Source organism: Eleutherodactylus coqui, unplaced genomic scaffold (assembly GCF_035609145.1).
Source record: "Eleutherodactylus coqui strain aEleCoq1 unplaced genomic scaffold, aEleCoq1.hap1 HAP1_SCAFFOLD_71, whole genome shotgun sequence".
Classification (NCBI taxonomy): Eukaryota; Metazoa; Chordata; class Amphibia; order Anura; family Eleutherodactylidae; genus Eleutherodactylus; species Eleutherodactylus coqui.
The window spans coordinates 368,763-388,905 of record NW_027101939.1 but is presented as its reverse complement, the minus strand read 5'-3'; the positions used below and the strand labels follow the sequence as shown (position 1 = coordinate 388,905).

Sequence of the window (20,143 nt, the reverse complement as noted above, 5' to 3'; positions counted from 1 at the left end):
AGGAGTCACGGCAGCAGGATAAAAGGTAAAGGCACATATAGGACTATATTTTATAATATGTTTTCACTGACTTTTTTTCTGTTTTGTTTTTATGGGGGGTGAAAACCTGAAAAAATGATATATAATTTTTTTTTAAAAATTACCTTATTTTAGGCTAAATATGCTATGGGAACGGGTTCCTCATTTTGTTTCGGGGTTTCTGATGTATAATGTGAGGTTTCGGATTACAGGGCGTATACGGTGACCTTTGGTTGGTGTCCGCTTTGGGTCCTTTTTTTGTTTTCAACTTTGTAACTTTTTTTTTTTTTTAACCATCTATGGGGGTCATTGACATGGTCTTTTTTTTTTTTTCCTTCTTATTACACACTTTTCCCCTGTAACTGGGGCTCCTATAGATGAAACCTCCCCTGTAGTGACAATAGGCACTGGCAGAGCTGATCTGAGTCTGCTAGGACCCTGCAGCTCTGCTGTGACAGGGGCACCCGGCCGTCACGTGATCGCTGGTCGCGTAGTGGAAGAAACACTTTCACTTATAAGTACATAGCGCTCGTTGAGCATTATGTACCTGGGAAACGTGAAGGCAGAAGCAGCTAAAAACCACTTCTCCCTTCTCCTCCGGGTTCTCAGCTGTGACTAACAGATGCTTTAATCCTGTGTCGTATTTTTGCTATTGGCCAGGATTAAAGCCCAGGACCTGGTCTTTAAGGAGTTAATATTACAACAGAATGTATATTTCTTTAACAGAGGTGATCTTTGTGGTATAAGGATTGATGCAGTATGAACCAGCTGCCATTCAGCATACTGGGAAAGTTGAACTGACATACTACCCTTGTCTCCCTCCTCCCCCACAACTGCCAGGCCTTTATTGCCACCTGAACAAAGAACTTCCTAAGGCCCCATAGTCATCAAAGTTAAGGCAGTGTTAGGGAGATGCTGAATACCCCCTGCCAGCGAGGTGTGACGCCTCAGATGGTTCCCACAGACTCTCTGGCTCCAGGATTTTTAATAAGGGGAAATCTCTTAAGGGCTATTAGTTGTGTGAAGGTCCCAGCCCGATATCAATTATATTTTTGGAATCAGGTGGGCCAGCTGAATGAAACGCATCTACACATGTTGTGATATGGACCCTGTAACACCCCCAAACGGCGTATCTGCGTACCTGGTTATAAAGTGTCATGCTTCATATCGCTGAACAGATAAAATCATGACCAGAAATGTGCCGGGCATATATTCCTGATTGGAGGATCTCTTGTGGAGATATGGCCCAAATGGGGAATTAAGTATGAACAGAAATTTGGGCTGAATATCCAAAATCTGGTATCTTTATTTCCTCCTTGTTTTACTTCAAATACTGTCTTTTGCGTATGCCTGTAAACCTTACCTTCATCTTTTTCTGTATGTTTTTGCATACTTAGACATACTTAGCACAGCTAGTTTTTTGTTTTTGTTTTTTTATTAATTAATTTGCTATTTATTAATCAAGCCTTGTCCATTGTGAAAAGAAACTATAACCTCGAAGATTGTGTTCATGATTCCTTGTCGGGGTTCCAGCTTACTGGTGATTAAGGCTGGTGGCTGTAGCGTGTGTGTGTATTGTAGAGAGCTGGAGGCGTTAGACCGACCAGGGGGTGGTTTGAGCTTTTGTACTGCATGCATGCAGGAGCCTGGGAAAGCTGGGTGCAAATCTGCCTGTACTCTAACGACTCCGGGAGTGATCAATCGAGGCTCTGCCATGACAAATTAATAGCGGCTAGTGCACACTTATTGGTTGATCCGTGACAAATTGGCGACAGAGGCAGGATTGGTCGGGGCCCCGCCTTCTCTCTCCCTGACTATCTTAATTACAAACACCCATTAAAGATGCATAAACTAGAGGTAGATGAACAAAGAAAGCTATAATTATCATAGCTACTACTTAAACCCCTGTGATTTCTGAAGAAGTAGATGGGAAAAGAAATGTCCAGAAATCCCCCTTCTCTGATGACCTTCATTAGTGCTTCATGTATTCATGCTACCAGTCCCATAAATCCACCCCTCCCAAAAATGGCCAAATGAAAAGTGGAAGCGAAGCCAATGTAACCAAAGAATATATCATAAGACACTGTGAAACGAAACACCATGACAAGTACAAGGACCTGCACATAGTGCAGAAGTGCCAGAAAGAGGGGATGAAAAGAGGTTTGGTTTCGCAACCGACTATGTTGACAAAAGCCATATCACAAAGTGAGGCTGCTGTAACGGCTAGTTTTATTCTGGCAGCACAGTAAGCAAAATTATCCCAGCCCTTTAATGAGGAAGAGTTTGTCAATAAGTACATGACCAAAGTTTACAACGTTGTGTGCCCAGATGAAAGGCAGGCGTTTGGAAAGGTGAACCTTACCAGAAACACAGTAGCTGACGGTGCTTCTCGTCACAAGTCTACATGAATAGCTGATGGAAAAGGAAAAAGATTTCATTGCATTCTCCCTTGCTTTGGATGAGAGCAGCGACACATCTGATGCCGCCCCGCTGTCTGTCTTCATCCATGGACTTTAATCTGTGCGTTATGGAGGAACTTCTGGGGTTGAAATCAATGCATGGCACAACCACAGCAAAAGAAATGTCTGAAGAGGTTTCGAAATGTGTAACTGAAATGAGGCGACCTTGGGATAAACTTGTAGAACTAACGACAGATGGTGCGCCCGCGAGGTGCGGTCCAAATAATGGATTGGTGGCCAGGATCCGGGAGTAGATGCAGGACTGTGCAGGTAAGCTAACGGATTATCACTGCATCATAAATCAGGACCGGTGCGACAAAGCCCTGGACACGGGACATGTTAGGAGCGCCATCACATAAGCGCTAAACAAGGTTTGAATCCCCGCCAGTTCAAGTCTTCTCTGGAGGGGGGGTGTTCTGCAGACGTGCCGCATCTCAGAGGTGAGAGGGTGAAGCAGAGAAAAAGTAGTCACCAAATGTTTCGTGCTGTGGGAGGAAATTTGTCAGTTTGTAGAAAGCAAAAGGTAAGACTCAGCAGAGCTCTGGAATGACTAGTTTCTGTGGCATTTCACGGTGACATCGCAAGCCACCTCGATATACGGAGCCTGCAACTTCAGAAGGGTACGCTGAAGTCAGAGCTTGGAAAACCAAATTGTGCCTGTGGGAGACTCGGATGCTGCGAGAAGACCTGTACCATTTTCCTTGCTGACAAACCATAAAAAAGCAGTTCTCTACCGCCGTTCTTAAGTGCACAGTTTGCTGAAAAATTCTGGATATTCTGCTCCAAGTCTAACCAGTGATTTGCTGACTTAGATACCCAGGAATGTAGGTTTTAACTGTTTGCTTAGTAATCTGCTTGCAGTTGACTTGGAAAGCGCACCAACTGGTGTTAATTGAAGTCCAGTGCAGTGACGCGCTGAAATCCAAGTATGATGCTGCGGGTGCTGCAGGGTTCCCACGTTCTATCCCTCACGCAATGCCCCGGCTCTGGACCTAAGCTGCTCAATACTCTCTATGTTCTGTAGCACATATCTGTGTGAGCAGCTATTCTCCTTGATGAAACCTCACACGGGAGTCGTCTCACTCATGAACACCTTCACTCGATCCTGAGGATGTCCTCCGCTCAGAGCCGGACCCCAAACATTGATAACTACCCTGTTTCCCTGAAAATAAGTCATACCCTGAAAATAAGACATAACATGATTTTCCTGAATTTTTGACGATGCAAAATGATTTTTCAGGCTTTTTAAGGATGCTTGAAATATAAGCCCTACTCCAAAATTAAGCCCTAATAACAGTTAATTTAAAAAGCCAATTTAAATAGTGTCCAGGCAGCTATACATGTAAAAAGTTAAACCTTTTTGAACAAAAATGAATATAAGACACTGTCTTATTTTCGGGGAAACACGGTAGCATCTGAGTAGAGATGTCAGGGTTCTGGCTTTGACCAGAGTGCATCAGAGTAGATCAGAGTGCAGCCAACTGCTTGAGTGAAGGTTTTCTTTATGCACTTGAATGGTTGAATTTTCTTGAAGGAAGTAATTGTTAGCTTCCAGATTCAATGCATAAGCAAAATCTAAGTCTGTTTCCACATAAAAAGGCTCATCGTTCTATCTGAGGAGAAGGGAAATCTTCCTTAATTGTACATGTTATTTCACTAAACACCGAGCTTGGCCCACGACTTTGTCCAAGTTATTAATTTTGGCCCACTGTGTCTTTAAGTTTGACACCACTGCTGTAAGGCAGTATTTTAAGGTGGTTTTAAAAATTCCCCATTTATTGTTTGTACTCTTAATTCTGAGGGCATTGTCCCAGTCAGTGAGGTTTTGGGCATCTCTGAGCTGATTGAACCGGACTTTCTTAAAGTTTAGTAGTATTGTAGCTCCCCTATAAAACTCTCTATATTGAAAGACAAGTGGATATTTATTATATTGTGGTCACTATTTCCCTCGAACTGCACCCATGTTATTCTGTCAGGTCTTCTGGTAATTTGCATTTTTCTGCCTATCTGCAGTCTTATTTCTCTCGTAACCAGGCAGTATTTCCACACATGTAAACTCACAAAACTCGTGTGAAATTCTCGCCCGTGTGAAACTAGCCTTAGTGACAGATTTTTGTTGGCCTCTGTTATATTTGGTGGTCTATAGAAAACCCCTTGGAGGATTTTATTAGTGTTCTTTCCCTCCATGTATTTCTACCCATAGAGACTCTACATGTTCATCTTCTTCAAATACATCTTCCTGTAGTGTGGGCTTTAAGCAGGACTTTACATAAAGACAAGCCCTTCTCCCTCTCTATTTTTTTGCCAATCCCTTCTGGACAGGCTGTAACCCTGTACGTTCACTGCCCAATCACAGCTTTCATCCAACTAGGTCTCCGTTATTCCTGCTATGTCGTAGCTTACCTCAGACATTTATTATTTCTAGTTTGTCTACTTCATTGGTCAGAATTCTAGCGTTGGTCCCCTCATTTATCAGACATCTATCATTAGACTACCATATAGTCTAGAAGGTTTAACCTCTTGAGGTCATCATGGCCTAGTTTGATACTTAACGGGGCAATTTTTTTTCTTTTCTTTTTTCTATTTCTGCTAATGTTGTTTTTTTTTTTTCCTTTTTTGTGGGACAGATCGTTTTTTTTTTTTAATGCCACCATTTGTATAATTGACAACATTTTTCGGACTATAAATCGAAGCGGATTATAGAACATACCCTGGACTTGGGCAGTAGAAAAATGGAAACACTATTTCATACTGATTAAAACTTTCCTGGGGATGTCTGACATAATTAACTTGTGTAACATGATCTAGATTGCTTTTGTGCAGATCAGTTACTCCTCAAAATACTAGATGAAAGCATAGCTGCCCTTATCACAGGGCCGTTATACAGTACTAGCTGATATACCGGGCTTCGCCCGGGTTAATTTGGTACTGGTGTTTATCTGGTGTTCACACGGAAAATCTTATGAAGTCGTGCTTACTTTAGAGATACCAGAAAAACATATGTTCACCATTTTGCATAGTTCTCTGTGTTACCCAGGAAACATCACGGGGAGGTAACCATGCGGCGTTTCCTTTATAAAAAATGACATCAGGAAGTGAGAGAATTAAATTCCATACGTAAAATTTGGACGCTAATTCTTTTGCACTTAGAATTGAATAATCGAGGTGGGACCCATTAAGTTTTTCTATTTATGACATATTCAATGCTTATGGCAAATTTCATGTTTCTTTGACTTTGGGAAGTGAGAGAATTAGATTCCGTACATAAAATTTGGATGCTAGTTCTTTTGCGCATAGAATTGAATAATCGAGTTGGGACCCATTAGCTTTTCCTATTTATGACGTATTCAATGCCCGTGCCAAATTTTAAGTTTCTATGACATTGAGAAGTGAGAGATTTAGATTATGTACGTAAAATTTCTATGCTAATTCTTTTGCGCATAGAATTGAATAATCGAGTTGGGACCCAATTACTTTTCCTATTTTGGAGATAATCTATGCTTGTGCCAAATTTCATGTTTCTACGACATCGGGAAGTTGGAGAACTTTTGGCGAGTCAGTGAGTGAGTCAGTGAGTGAGTCAGTGAGTGAGTCAGTGAGTGAGTCAGTCAGTGAGTGAGTCAGTCAGTGAGTGAGTCAGTCAGTGAGTGAGTCAGTCAGTGAGTGAGTCAGTCAGTGAGTGAGTCAGTCAGTGAGTGAGTGAGTCAGTGAGTGAGTCAGTGAGTGAGTCAGTGAGTGAGTCAGTGAGTGAGTCAGTGAGTGAGTCAGTGAGTGAGTCAGTGAGTGAGTCAGTGAGTCAGTGAGTGAGTCAGTCAGTCAGTGAGTCAGTCAGTGAGTGAGTGAGTCAGTCAGTCAGTGAGTGAGTGAGTCAGTGAGTGAGTGAGAGTGAGTGAGTCAGTCAGTGAGTCAGTGAGTCAGTCAGTCAGTGAGTCAGTCAGTGAGTCAGTCAGTGAGTCAGTCAGTGAGTCAGTCAGTGAGTCAGTCAGTGAGTCAGTCAGTCAGTCAGTGAGTCAGTCAGTGAGTCAGTCAGTGAGTCAGTCAGTCAGTGAGTCAGTGAGTGAGTCAGTCAGTGAGCCAGTGAGTCAGTCAGTGAGCCAGTGAGTCAGTCAGTGAGTGAGTCAGTCAGTGAGTGAGTCAGTCAGTGAGTGAGTGAGTCAGTCAGTGAGTGAGTCAGTCAGTGAGTCAGTCAGTGAGTCAGTCAGTGAGTCAGTCAGTGAGTCAGTCAGTGAGTCAGTCAGTGAGTCAGTCAGTCAGTGAGTCAGTCAGTGAGTCAGTGAGTCAGTCAGTGAGTCAGTGAGTCAGTCAGTGAGTCAGTCAGTCAGTCAGTGAGTCAGTCAGTCAGTGAGTCAGTCAGTGAGTCAGTCAGTCAGTCAGTCAGTGAGTCAGTCAGTCAGTGAGTCAGTGAGTCAGTCAGTGAGTCAGTCAGTCAGTGAGTCAGTCAGTGAGTCAGTCAGTCAGTGAGTCAGTGAGTCAGTCAGTGAGTCAGTCAGTGAGTCAGTCAGTGAGTCAGTCAGTGAGTCAGTCAGTGAGTCAGTCAGTGAGTCAGTCAGTGAGTCAGTCAGTGAGTGAGCCAGTGAGTCAGTCAGTGAGCCAGTGAGTCAGTCAGTGAGTGAGTCAGTCAGTGAGTGAGTCAGTCAGTGAGTGAGTCAGTCAGTGAGTGAGTCAGTCAGTGAGTGAGTCAGTCAGTCAGTGAGTCAGTCAGTGAGTCAGTCAGTGAGTCAGTCAGTGAGTCAGTCAGTGAGTCAGTCAGTGAGTCAGTCAGTGAGTCAGTCAGTGAGTCAGTCAGTCAGTGAGTGAGCCAGTGAGTCAGTCAGTCAGTGAGTGAGCCAGTGAGTCAGTCAGTGAGCCAGTGAGTCAGTCAGTGAGTCAGTCAGTCAGTGAGTCAGTGAGTCAGTCAGTGAGTCAGTCAGTGAGTCAGTCAGTGAGTCAGTCAGTGAGTCAGTCAGTGAGTCAGTCAGTCAGTGAGTCAGTCAGTGAGTCAGTCAGTCAGTGAGTGAGCCAGTGAGTCAGTCAGTGAGCCAGTGAGTGAGTCAGTGAGTGAGTCAGTCAGTGAGTCAGTCAGTCAGTGAGTCAGTGAGTCAGTCAGTGAGTCAGTCAGTGAGTCAGTCAGTGAGTCAGTCAGTGAGTCAGTCAGTGAGTCAGTCAGTCAGTGAGTCAGCCAGTGAGTCAGTCAGTCAGTCAGTGAGTCAGTCAGTCAGTGAGTCAGTCAGTGAGTCAGTCAGTCAGTGAGTCAGTGAGTCAGTCAGTGAGTCAGTCAGTGAGTCAGTCAGTCAGTGAGTGAGCCAGTGAGTCAGTCAGTGAGCCAGTGAGTCAGTCAGTGAGTGAGTCAGTCAGTGAGTCAGTCAGTCAGTGAGTCAGTGAGTCAGTCAGTGAGTCAGTCAGTGAGTCAGTCAGTGAGTCAGTCAGTGAGTCAGTCAGTGAGTCAGTCAGTGAGTCAGTCAGTGAGTCAGTCAGTGAGTCAGTCAGTGAGTCAGTCAGTCAGTGAGTGAGCCAGTGAGTCAGTCAGTGAGCCAGTGAGTCAGTCAGTCAGTGAGTCAGTCAGTGAGTCAGTCAGTCAGTGAGTCAGTGAGTCAGTGAGTCAGTCAGTGAGTCAGTCAGTGAGTCAGTCAGTGAGTCAGTCAGTGAGTCAGTCAGTCAGTGAGTGAGCCAGTGAGTCAGTCAGTGAGCCAGTGAGTCAGTCAGTGAGTGAGTCAGTCAGTGAGTCAGTCAGTCAGTGAGTCAGTGAGTCAGTCAGTGAGTCAGTCAGTGAGTCAGTCAGTGAGTGAGTCAGTCAGTCAGTCAGTCAGTCAGTCAGTGAGTCAGTCAGTCAGTCAGTCAGTCAGTGAGTCAGTCAGTCAGTCAGTGAGTCAGTCAGTCAGTCAGTCAGTCAGTGAGTCAGTCAGTGAGTCAGTGAGCGAGTCAGTGAGCGAGTCAGTGAGCGAGTCAGTGAGCCAGTCAGTGAGCGAGTCAGTGAGCCAGTCAGTGAGCCAGTCAGTGAGCCAGTCAGTGAGCCAGTCAGTGAGCCAGTCAGTGAGCCAGTCAGTGAGCCAGTCAGTGAGCCAGTCAGTGAGCCAGTCAGTGAGCCAGTCAGTGAGCCAGTCAGTGAGCGAGCCAGTGAGCGAGTCAGTGAGTCAGTCAGTGAGTGAGTGAGTCAGTCAGTCAGTGAGTCAGTAAGCCAGTGAGCCTGTCAGTCAGTGAGCCTGCCAGTGAGTGAGCCAGTGAGTGAGCCAGTGAGCGAGCCAGTGAGCGAGCCAGTGAGCGAGTCAGTGAGCGAGTCAGTGAGCGAGTCAGTGAGCGAGTCAGTGAGCGAGTCAGTGAGCGAGTCAGTGAGCGAGTCAGTGAGTGAGTCAGTGAGTGAGTCAGTCAGTGAGTCAGTGAGTCAGTCAGTGAGTCAGTCAGTGAGTCAGTGAGTGAGTCAGTGAGTCAGTAAGCCAGTGAGCCTGTCAGTCAGTGAGCCTGCCAGTCAGTGAGCCAGTGAGTAAGCCAGTGAGCGAGCCAGTGAGCAAGCCAGTGAGCGAGTCAGTGAGCGAGTCAGTGAGCGAGTCAGTGAGCGAGTCAGTCAGTCAGTGAGTCAGTCAGTCAGTGAGTCAGTCAGTGAGTGAGTGAGTCAGTCAGTCAGTGAGTCAGTAAGCCAGTGAGCCTGTCAGTCAGTGAGCCTGCCAGTGAGCCTGCCAGTGAGTGAGCCAGTGAGTGAGCCAGTGAGTGAGCCAGTGAGTGAGCCAGTGAGTGAGCCAGTGAGTGAGTCAGTGAGTGAGCCAGTGAGTGAGTCAGTGAGTCAGTCAGTAAGCCAGTGAGCCTGTCAGTCAGTGAGCCTGCCAGTGAGCGAGCCAGTGAGCGAGCCAGTGAGCGAGCCAGTGAGCGAGCCAGTGAGCGAGCCAGTGAGTGAGTCAGTGAGTGAGTCAGTGAGTGAGTCAGTGAGTCAGTCAGTGAGTCAGTGAGCCTGTCAGTCAGTGAGCCTGCCAGTCAGTGAGCCAGTGAGTAAGCCAGTGAGTGAGCCAGTGAGTGAGCCAGTGAGTGAGCCAGTGAGTGAGCCAGTGAGCGAGCCAGTGAGCGAGCCAGTGAGCGAGTCAGTGAGCGAGTCAGTGAGCGAGTCAGTGAGCGAGTCAGTGAGCGAGTCAGTGAGCGAGTCAGTGAGTGAGTCAGTCAGTGAGCCTGCCAGTCAGTGAGCCAGTGAGTGAGCCAGTGAGCGAGCCAGTGAGTAAGCCAGTGAGTGAGCCAGTGAGTGAGCCAGTGAGTGAGTGAGTGAGTCAGTGAGTGAGTCAGTGAGTGAGTCAGTGAGTGAGTCAGTGAGTCAGTGAGTGAGTGAGTCAGTGAGTGAGTCAGTGAGTGAGTCAGTGAGTGAGTCAGTGAGTCAGTGAGTGAGTCAGTGAGAGTCAGTGAGTCAGTGAGTGAGTCAGTGAGTCAGTCAGTGAGTCAGTCAGTGAGTCAGTGAGTGAGTCAGTGAGTGAGTCAGTGAGTGAGTCAGTGAGTGAGTCAGTGAGTCAGTGAGTGAGTCAGTGAGTGAGTCAGTGAGTGAGTCAGTGAGTCAGTCAGTGAGTGAGTCAGTGAGTCAGTGAGTCAGTGAGTGAGTGAGTGAGTGAGTGAGTCAGTGAGTCAGTCAGTGAGTCAGTGAGTGAGTCAGTGAGTGAGTCAGTGAGTGAGTCAGTGAGTGAGTCAGTGAGTGAGTCAGTGAGTGAGTCAGTGAGTGAGTCAGTGAGTGAGTCAGTGAGTCAGTGAGTGAGTCAGTGAGTCAGTGAGTCAGTGAGAGTCAGTGAGTCAGTGAGTCAGTGAGTGAGTCAGTGAGAGTCAGTTAGTGAGTCAGTGAGTGAGTCAGTGAGTGAGTCAGTGAGTCAGTGAGTGAGTCAGTGAGTGACTCACTCACTGACTCACTCACTGACTCACTCACTGACTCACTCACTGACTCACTCACTGACTCACTCACTGACTCACTCACTGACTCAGTGAGTGAGTCAGTGAGTGAGTCAGTGAGTGAGTCAGTGAGTGAGTCAGTGAGTGAGTCAGTGAGTGAGTCAGTGAGTGAGTCAGTGAGTGAGTCAGTGAGTGAGTCAGTGAGTGAGTCAGTGAGTGAGTCAGTGAGTGAGTCAGTGAGTGAGTCAGTGAGTGAGTCAGTGAGTGAGTCAGTGAGTCAGTGAGTGAGTGAGTGAGTGAGTCAGTGAGTGAGTGAGTCAGTGAGTGAGTGAGTCAGTGAGTGAGTGAGTCAGTGAGTGAGTGAGTCAGTGAGTGAGTGAGTCAGTGAGTGAGTGAGTCAGTGAGTGAGTGAGTCAGTGAGTGAGTCAGTGAGCGAGTCAGTGAGCGAGTCAGTGAGCGAGTCAGTGAGCGAGTCAGTGAGCGAGTCAGTGAGCGAGTCAGTGAGCGAGTCAGTCAGTCAGTGAGTCAGTCAGTGAGTCAGTCAGTGAGCCAGTGAGTGAGTCAGTGAGCGAGTCAGTGAGCGAGTCAGTGAGCGAGTCAGTGAGCGAGTCAGTGAGCGAGTCAGTGAGCGAGTCAGTGAGCGAGTCAGTCAGTGAGCGAGTGAGTCAGTCAGTGAGTCAGTCAGTGAGTCAGTCAGTGAGTCAGTCAGTGAGTCAGTCAGTGAGTCAGTCAGTGAGTCAGTCAGTGAGTCAGTCAGTGAGTCAGTCAGTGAGTCAGTCAGTGAGTCAGTCAGTGAGTGAGTCAGTGAGTCAGTGAGTGAGTCAGTCAGTCAGTTGGTGAGTGAATGAGTGAGTCAGTCAGTGAGTGAATCAGTCAGTGAGTCAGTGAGTGAGTCAGTCTTTATATATATATATATATATATATATATATATATATATATATATATATATATATATAAGATTGTTTACCCGTAACCTACTTTCAGATGCCAGTGCAATGCTTCTGAGCCTGAATGCCAACTACACACAGCACACAATGAGGCACATATACAAGGGGTGACTGAGCAATAAAGTAGTTGTAGATGAGAGATGGGTGTTCATCCTCGGTGAGAGTGATAATGTCCTGGTAATGTTTTTCTCTCATTGCTCTAAATTAACCCCTTCCCGCTCCATGACGTACCGGTACATCATGGCAGGCTGGTACTTCGCGCAAAATGACGTACCGGTACGTCATCGGGATAGCGCAAGATCATGACTGACCTCACGCTATCCCGCAGCGGGAGTCGGCTGTAAGTCACAGCCCGCATCGGCAACTTCTCCTGCTCGCTGGTACTTCCTCCCTGACTTTCCCTCAGACTGATATCAATAGTGAAAAATGAACTCCCTGATGCACAATGCAGTTTTTTTCAAAAGAAGAACAAGAGACCAAATTGCAAATCTCTGCTGGATCATGGAAAAGGCCCAGGAATACAAAAAGGAGAGGTGTGCATATGCTTTATCATTTACAGCAAAGCCCTCGATTTGCATAGAACACAAGTTCTGGGAATGCCTAAGACAAAAGGGAGTCCCAGGATATTTGGAGCAACCCATACAGTCGTTCTATGCAAACCAAGAGGCTGCGGTCAGGACCTCCAACTGTAACAGGGAATGGTTCACCCACATAATGCGAGCTCATTCCTTAGAGACCCCAATAATACTTGGAGTGCTCAGCGGCAAAAGACCTGACTGCCAAAGAATGTGCTGGTCGATACGATCAAAGACCCCAACGTGCTGTAGAAAGCAGAAGCGGAGAGGGCTGATCCATAAAGTGCCTGCAGTCGGCCCGACAAAGGATAAATCTAGCCACTGTTTGATTACTTTTATTTTAAAGGGGCTGTCTCCATGGCGCTGACCAAAGCCGCCTTCTCCCTGGATTAGACGCGCTTGCGCAGTCTGCTCTTCTGTTCTGTTGAATGGGGCCGCTCCGGCGTACTCGCGCCGCACAGGTCTTCTGTGCAGAAGGGGTCGGGGACGCCAACACCGGAGGAGGTAAGTATATAACTTCTGTATGGCTGATATTTAATGCACGATGTACGTTACAAAGTGCATTAATATGGCCATACAGAAGTGCTTAACACCGCTTGCTTTCGCGGGACAACCCCTTTAAGTATGCGGAGTCGATGAACAGCTTCTTGGCTTTGTTTTAATTTCATATTTTTTTCGACAGTGTTCAGAATGCGGGACAAGTGTTTACTTTGTTGTATGGATCGTTAGGGATGCGGTGATACAAATTAGTGTGTGGTTTTTATTTTCAGCATTTTTTTTTCGCAAAAATACAGCGCTAAGTGTGCAAGTAAAGTGTCTTGTTTTTACTTGGGTTCATTTATTTTTTTACCCATTTGGTTTTGTCCCAGTAGGATTATGTATGGCTGTATGTTGGCCCAGAGCCCACTATTAGTCCTTTAGCAGGCACTCGTGATGGGAGCACCACCTCTATTATTCCCTTAGAGGACCACAGCATCTAAGAGGTTAAAAGGCCAGGATTTAAGTTCTCCAGCCATGGTGTTGTCTCTTAAGCTAATGAGGAACAGTTTTCTAGAGGCTTCCACTCCGGTGGTTCGCTATTCCTTTTACACAGCATGTTTTTTGACCCAGCCAAAATACCTATTGTGTGGCCTGCGTGTCCCTCCCTAAGCGTTCGCCACAGACTCTGGACATGAATGCAACTGCTTGTATGGCCGCCTTCAACAGGGGAGAAAATACCTTGATTTGTGTTTGTGAGACTCACAAATATGAACCGCCTTCTTTTGAATGGGGTCATACATGTAAGCCATGTTTTCCTGCAAGCAGCATCACACCCCGTGCTCGGTGCAGGCAATGCCAGCTCACCCGTTGAAAACAATTAGAGAAACGACGTGATCCTCTAAATGATGGGAGGCAGTTTTGACAATTCCGTGGGGAATTCACCTGGTGGTGAGTGCGATTTATCATGCTGTCATTCACAGCTCGGTATCGCGCTCACCCATGTGAAGTTAGCCTAGAGCTGCAAAGAAGTTTTTAATTTTCTACTCCTTTTTTGCATTTTACTGTACTTTTGTCAATTTTACAGGGGGGTACAGGTTAGTAGGGAGCATGATAAGTATGTGTTCCCTGCTTACAGATTACTGATAAACTCATTAGATCACCGTTACCGAGACAATGTATATGGCTTTTTACACCACAAGTGTCATCTGGTAGGTCGTTACTGACATCATAGAATTAACTCTGTTGCTGTTTTCTGTGTCTGCAGACCACGAGTCTGACAGGGGAGACTTCCCATAGACTGGCAGCTTAGACGGATATCGCATGTGAAATTGGGGGACTATGTTGAGGCTTCAGGCCTGATAGCCAGGAAGAAGTCCTGTGTCAGTAGCCAGTGGCTAGCTTGTGGCCAGTGCACGTACACAATGATGATTTGCTGATTCTCTGCATATAAATGCTGAAATACCAGTTTTTACTAAAATTCTGGTTTGCACGTCCATTTGTGTGGTGTTTCCACCCATCGGATGGAGGGAGGATGGCGGTCCTGCGAGCTCCATGCCCCCACTCATCCCAGTTGATGATATCAGAATCAACATGATTACAGTGGTACCAAGTTCGTTTACTTGTTTTAATGTAATTCTACCTCAGTAGCCCTGCTGGGTCTTGTTTTTTGTGGCAAGGGTTGCAGTTCTCAATTAAAGCTTAAACCAGCACTGCCGTAATGAGCCGATTGTGCAGATGTAAGGCCCCTATGGGCAGTCAGTAAGAGGTTAACAGGCTGCAGGCACAAGAACCAGCTTTACATGAGCTGGGCAGCAAGGGCTTAGGTGCTTCTTGTTTGCCCTATTTTACTGTCTGAGTTCTGTTTGCCTGATGTTGCAGCGGAGCTTGGAGAGTGCGAACACCCAGAACACACGCCGGAGCTGGTTTCAGAGTTCAGATTCACCCCAAACCAAACTGAAGCAATGGAGCTGGACATCTTCCAGAAGTGGATGGAATGCAGGTATCTATATTTACCAGAGCATCACTATGTGCTGATCATGTCGATGTCCCTTATGACTCCCCGTAGTATGAAGTAGTCCTGCAAGCTCCTGCCGCGGCTGCTGGTGTAGAAGAGGTGGCCATGCATGCAGGTCTCCTTTCCATCACAGCAGGATAGGAGATTTATGGACTATTAAAGATAATTAACTGCCCCACCTTTATGGAGGTAAATGAGCTCTGAGGCCTGAAGGGTCGGTTTAAAGGGAACTACGTTATGGGGCTCAAAGATGAGGGAACGGGGAGCCCAGAGAGCTGCTCACTGAGTGCCCCATTCTAGCCCTGCATCCCCCCGAAGTCGTCACACAGAGCAACAACTTCACGTGCTAGAACGGGGCACCCTGTTAATGAGATTGGGCTCCCCGTTCCCTCATCTTTGAGCCCCATAACCTAGTTTGACAGGTTCCCTTTATGTAACTAAGAAGCTGTTAGATTTACCTTAAACTTACCCACTGCATATTGCCGTGCTTCATCACAACCTCATAGGCTAACATGAGCCCTTAGAGAACGGACAAATGTTTTGAATGAGTAAAATAGCTCTACTAGTCGGGCATCAGATCTGAGCTTTCCATGTGATGTGCCGAAAACCACATACAGAATAAACCCTGCATGGCTCCTTAGGCGTTTGTTTCTGAGACTGCAAGCTCTAGTATATGGCCGTACTGAGCAGTGTAACGGTGACCCACACCGGGGCGAGATACAACACCCCCTCCCTCGCTCCATGCACTGGGCGGCGGCTGTCTGATCCGTCTGGGCATTGTATCATTCAGAGCGGGGAGAAAGAGGCGTTTTCTAGAATAACATGTAAGCTTTATCTTTGCTTGTAGTTGACACATGGGGACCGATGGTGCAGGGGGCACCTTGGCAATTAGAATTTAGCAACCAGTGAGTAAAAAATGAACTTGCTGTAGCGGCCCCAGTAAGGCCGTTGTACTCATGAAATGTTTGTTTATAGGCAGACGAGGCACATGGCTGGCCGGATCAGTCTCTCTATTAGTACTCACTGGCTACATTTTACCTAAACTTGCTGTTTTATTTTTCAAAGGGGAAAAACGCCGGCGCAGGCAGAACTCTGTTACCTAAACAAAGCCAAGTGGCTGGAGATGTACGGCGTGGACATGCATGTGGTGAAGGTAAGGGTTGCATTTAAGAATGCCTCCTCTGTTAGTAAGTATACGGAGGTCTTCTCCGATTGCCATAGCACACTCTTCAGTTCACACATTGCTGTACTTTCCAGGCTACGGACATCTTTGACGTGGAAATGATGAATTATTTTATATTTACTAGCAGTTACCTTGAGTTCAAACAAAGTTATGCTAAGTTTCAGGCTGCAGTCTTCATTCCTTCATTCATTTTGAGAGCCCATGATATGATTTGCAGCCTGCTCCTGACTTGTGGATGTGCATTGTGGCCTCTGTGGCAGGTGAAGTCCTCCGCCCCTCTGCATGGGCCATCCATCCCAACTCCTGGTTCACCACCACATAGCCTCAGCTCTGTGTCCCCATCTCTCCACGGAGGGACAAGACTCCTCCCACTTGTCACCTGTCTCTGGACTGCATTCTTGCTCAAATCCACATCAATCAGGTGTAACATAGCCCGTGCCTCCTAAAAAGATCTCTCTGAAACGCTGGGTGTAATAGCTATTTAGTCCCGTCTCTTCTGACAGCCTTTACTGACAAATAGTGCGCCTGCGATGACGCCGACCGGAAGGGACAGCCTCCAGATTATAGATGGAATCACTCCGAAAATATTAGATTGAAATTACTTATTCAATAAAAATTAAGCCGTAATTACGATTATCAGGGATTCCTCTAAATAAGCTGCTCAGTTACAGTCAGGAGATAAACAAGTCCACCCGCTGCTGAACTCGAGGGTTTTACATGCTGAGACGCAAGGAAAAGAACCCCAAAAAACCATCTGGCCCTTAGAAGAACTTAACCCTCGTTGGGCGCAGCTCAGATGTTGGTCTTCCCCTCTCCCCTCTTCTGTTTCAGTACTTATAGCCATGCTTTACTAACCCCGGACAACCGCTTTACTGCTCATACTTGAAGACGGTGGTTTGAAGATGAGAGCATTCAGTTTAGGAGGGATAGAGCAGCCCCAGTGATTCAGTATCTTCCGAGCCCCCTTACTCTCAGCCCTAAGCTGATGGGAGGAGCTAAAGTAGAGAAGTTCTTGTAAAGTTCCAGAAGCTTCAGTGTGTTTTAACCCCTTCCCACTCCAGGACATACATTTACGTCCTGCAGCGTCAGGGTACGTATGAAGAGAGATCGCGGGTGGACCTCTCTGCATACAACGCGGGTGTCAGCTGTTTATTACAGCTGACACCCGCCGGCAATAGCTGCAATCGGCCGTGCGGCCGATCGCGGATACTAATCCTTTAAACGTCGCTATCAATTCTGACAGTGGCATTTAAATCCCCCGAACGATGTTCAGGGGTCCTGTACGCCCACCCCCGCAGTGAGATCGGGGAAGCCGTGCAGGTGTCATGGCTACCGGAGGCCTTCTGAAAGGCCCTAGGGCTGCCTTAGGAGACTGCCTATCAAGCCATCCCCATGGGGTGGCTTGATAGGCTGCCTGTCAGGATGCAGTATGACATAATGCTATAGCATTAAGTCATACTGCAGGAGCGATCAAAGCATCGCATATTGTAGTCCCCCAGGGGGACTTAAAAGTAAAGTGCAAATAAGATCAATAAAGTTTTTATTAATTGTAAAATAATTAAATAAAGTAATAAAAGTTTAAATCGCCCTCCTTTTGCAATATCTATAATTAAAAAATCTAAATCATTAAAGAAAAATACATTTTTGGTATTGCTGCATCTGTAAAAGTCCGATCTATCAAAGTAGTTCATTATTTTTCCCTCTTGGGGAACATCTCCCAAAAAAAAACCCAAAAACGACAGGTATGCACTTTTTCAGTCACCCTGTCTCCCAGAAAAAACTCAATAAAAAGGGATCAAAAAGTCATTTGTATTCTGAATTGGTACTAATGGAAACTACATGACATCCCTGCAAAAAATAAGCCCTCGCTCAACTACATCAATGAAAAAATAAAGTTATTGCGCGCAGAAGATGGCAGCAGAAAATAATTTTAAATTAAATGTCTTTGAAAAAAATAAGTAGTACATAAGAAAAAAAAACTCTACAGGTTTGGTATGGTAGTAATTGTACCGACCCATAGAATAAAGTTATCAGGTCATTTTTGTTGCAGTTTGTGCGCCGTAGAAACAAGACGCACTGAAAGATGGCGGAATGTAATTTTTCTTTAATTTTACTCCACTTAAATTTTTTTTTAATTTTTTCAGCACATTATATGGTACTTTAAATAGCACCATTAAAAACTACAACTCATCCCACAAAAAACAACCAGCCCTCATACAGCGAAAAAAGAAAAGGGGGGCGGAGGTGGTCGCGTTATTAAGGGGTTAAGAGTGTTCAGTGGAGATGAAAATTCCCCAAAAATCATTGTGTCCTTCGGTTCAAATGGAGACCGTGCCCTTAAGGGGTCATGTGGGATGTGCGTAAACAAATGCCAACAAACCTCCATCAACTGAAGCAAAGTTGTGAAAAAGAGTCGGGCAAAATTCCCCAGAACGAAGTGAGAGACTGATAGTCATACAGGCAATGATGACTTCTACAAGCTACTGATTCATGGGGTGTACTTAATTTTTCAAACACTGTTTCTGACTTTTTGGTAATCCATCTGAGGTTGAATTTACCTAATTTTAAGACTTGCCATGGACTTTCTTTTTTTATTGTTCTGTGCAGCAAGTGCTGGAGAACAAGCAGACGGAGTCCTAATTATAAGGGACAGCTGTATGGGTGTGGTTGGAGGAGTTAAAACCTTCAACCACACTGCTGCTGGGAGCGACTCTGCAAGAGAAGAGGGCTGAGAGGGCTGCAAGCCTGAGGTCCGGCGTGGACCAAGCAGTGGAAATACCATGAGTCTGACAGGGGAGAACGCCCCCTAGACTGACAGCAATGTCCAAACTTCGTACCCCATCAGGGTGTCTATGTCGTGTTGTGGTGTTAGACCACTGTGATAGGTCTGAAAGCCTTTGTAAAGTTAGTAATCAGATGGCTAGGGATTCTGTTATGTAATGCCTTTGTATACTTGGGACTAAAGCAACAGTGCGAAGATTGTTCCCTTTATCTGTTATTGCTGCCAAGATAGATGGACTTCCTGAGATTTACCACATATTCTGGTCTACACATGGGTTACTGAAGTGGACCATCCATCTAGGTGGAGGAAAGATGGTGATCCTGAGTACTGACTAATCCCCTATTATCACACTGGATACATAAAACCATAGAATTCAGAGAGGATGTATTTGGTTTTTCTCTTGACTGTTTAGATTCCAGAAACTGTGGGCTTCTGCTACCGTGTTCCTCGGTGTAGTGCAGTCCTATGGAGGATAGCAGTCCACGCTCATGAAAATGTCATCTTGCTTCAAAAAAGTTTGCTTTCATAATGATCATGTTTTTTCATGTCAATTCTGTATTTCATTTCTGCAGGGTAAAGACGGCTGTGACTATGCGCTCGGACTTACTCCAACCGGGATATTAATATTTGAAGGTTCTAACAAGATAGGTTTATTCTTCTGGTAATGCAGTCTCTCCTTTGCTTCTCTTGTAAATGTGCAGCTTTCTATATACGGGACTCCTGAGGCTTCATAACGTTTCCCGCCGCCTCTTCTAATAATGGAATTCTCTATCTTTCTGGCAATAAAGTGCCGGTACCGAACATGCAGACTTTCAGCTAGTCTGGCCTGTGTTTTAGGAGTCATGCATGCCAACAGCAAAACCCCATGCCAGGTATCGCGTGCGGACGTCAACGGGCCCATTTTTCCCAAGATTTTCCAGTGAAACAGGCCACACAAAGAACAATGCTTTTCACAATTTGCATGAAAGTGGACATTAAGCTTAAACCGTTATTTGGTACACGAAGGGTAGTTTCACACACAGATTTTTGGGGGGTAAAAGGTGCAAAAGGGGATTCAAAAGATTTACAAAATCTAAATGACAGCCTAATCCCAGCCTTGCTGATGGAGCCACTTCTTACTTTTGTATCAAAAACTACTGCAAATCTGAGGCTTTAAAAAGAATAAACCAAAAACCCAACCGGTGTGACACTAGCCGGTATGTTCGGAGCCACCGCGCCGCCGAAGCCCTGCCTACCGCAGTGGGCAGAGGATGTTGTCCATAGGGCAGCGCTCCTGCCAATCTGTAGCCATTTGCTGTGTTGACGTTTATTTTTTATTATGTTGGCTTCTGTTGTATATATTTTTATCCTTTTTTATTAGGCCTAAAATCACCAAAATGGACTTTAAGAAAAGCAAGTTAAGCCTTGTTGTTGTGGAGGATGACGAGCAGGTGGGTTTTAGAAGGATTCTGCATGTAGGAGGTGCAAGCGGTTAGCTTGTTGTCACATTATCTCCCTTTTCCTCTGTAGGGTAGAGAACAAGAGCATACCTTCGTTTTCCGCTTGGACAACTCTAAAACCTGTAAACATTTGTGGAAATGTGCGGTGGAGCACCACGCCTTCTTCAGGCTTAGAACTCCAGCAAATACTAAACAAGCCCGCTCTGAATTTATTAGATTGGGATCAAGATTTCGATTCAGGTGAACGTCTTCTCCACCAATGCTTGATGTTCCCTTTTAAATGGATTTGGTCGACGAATGTTAAGAGGAACATCTGTGACCAGTTCAAAACTTGTCTTGTCTTGTGTTTTTTCATCTCCTCCTTCCAAAATTCATAACCTTTTTTTTCCAGTATTATTATATGAGGGCTTCTTTTTGC

At 45.8% G+C, this 20,143-nt stretch overlaps 1 protein-coding gene across 1 annotated transcript in view; it reads left to right on the top strand.

Annotated features, from left to right (window-relative positions):
• EPB41L4B (erythrocyte membrane protein band 4.1 like 4B) overlaps positions 1 to 20,143 on the top strand; it is a 222,769-nt gene that overhangs the window by 154,784 nt on the left and 47,842 nt on the right. The window contains exons 7-11 of the mRNA XM_066588660.1: positions 14,186 to 14,306; positions 15,387 to 15,474; positions 18,859 to 18,947; positions 19,647 to 19,716; positions 19,796 to 19,965. Coding sequence (XP_066444757.1) covers positions 14,186 to 14,306; positions 15,387 to 15,474; positions 18,859 to 18,947; positions 19,647 to 19,716; positions 19,796 to 19,965 — 538 coding nt within the window. The remainder of the gene's footprint in view (positions 1 to 14,185; positions 14,307 to 15,386; positions 15,475 to 18,858; positions 18,948 to 19,646; positions 19,717 to 19,795; positions 19,966 to 20,143) is intronic.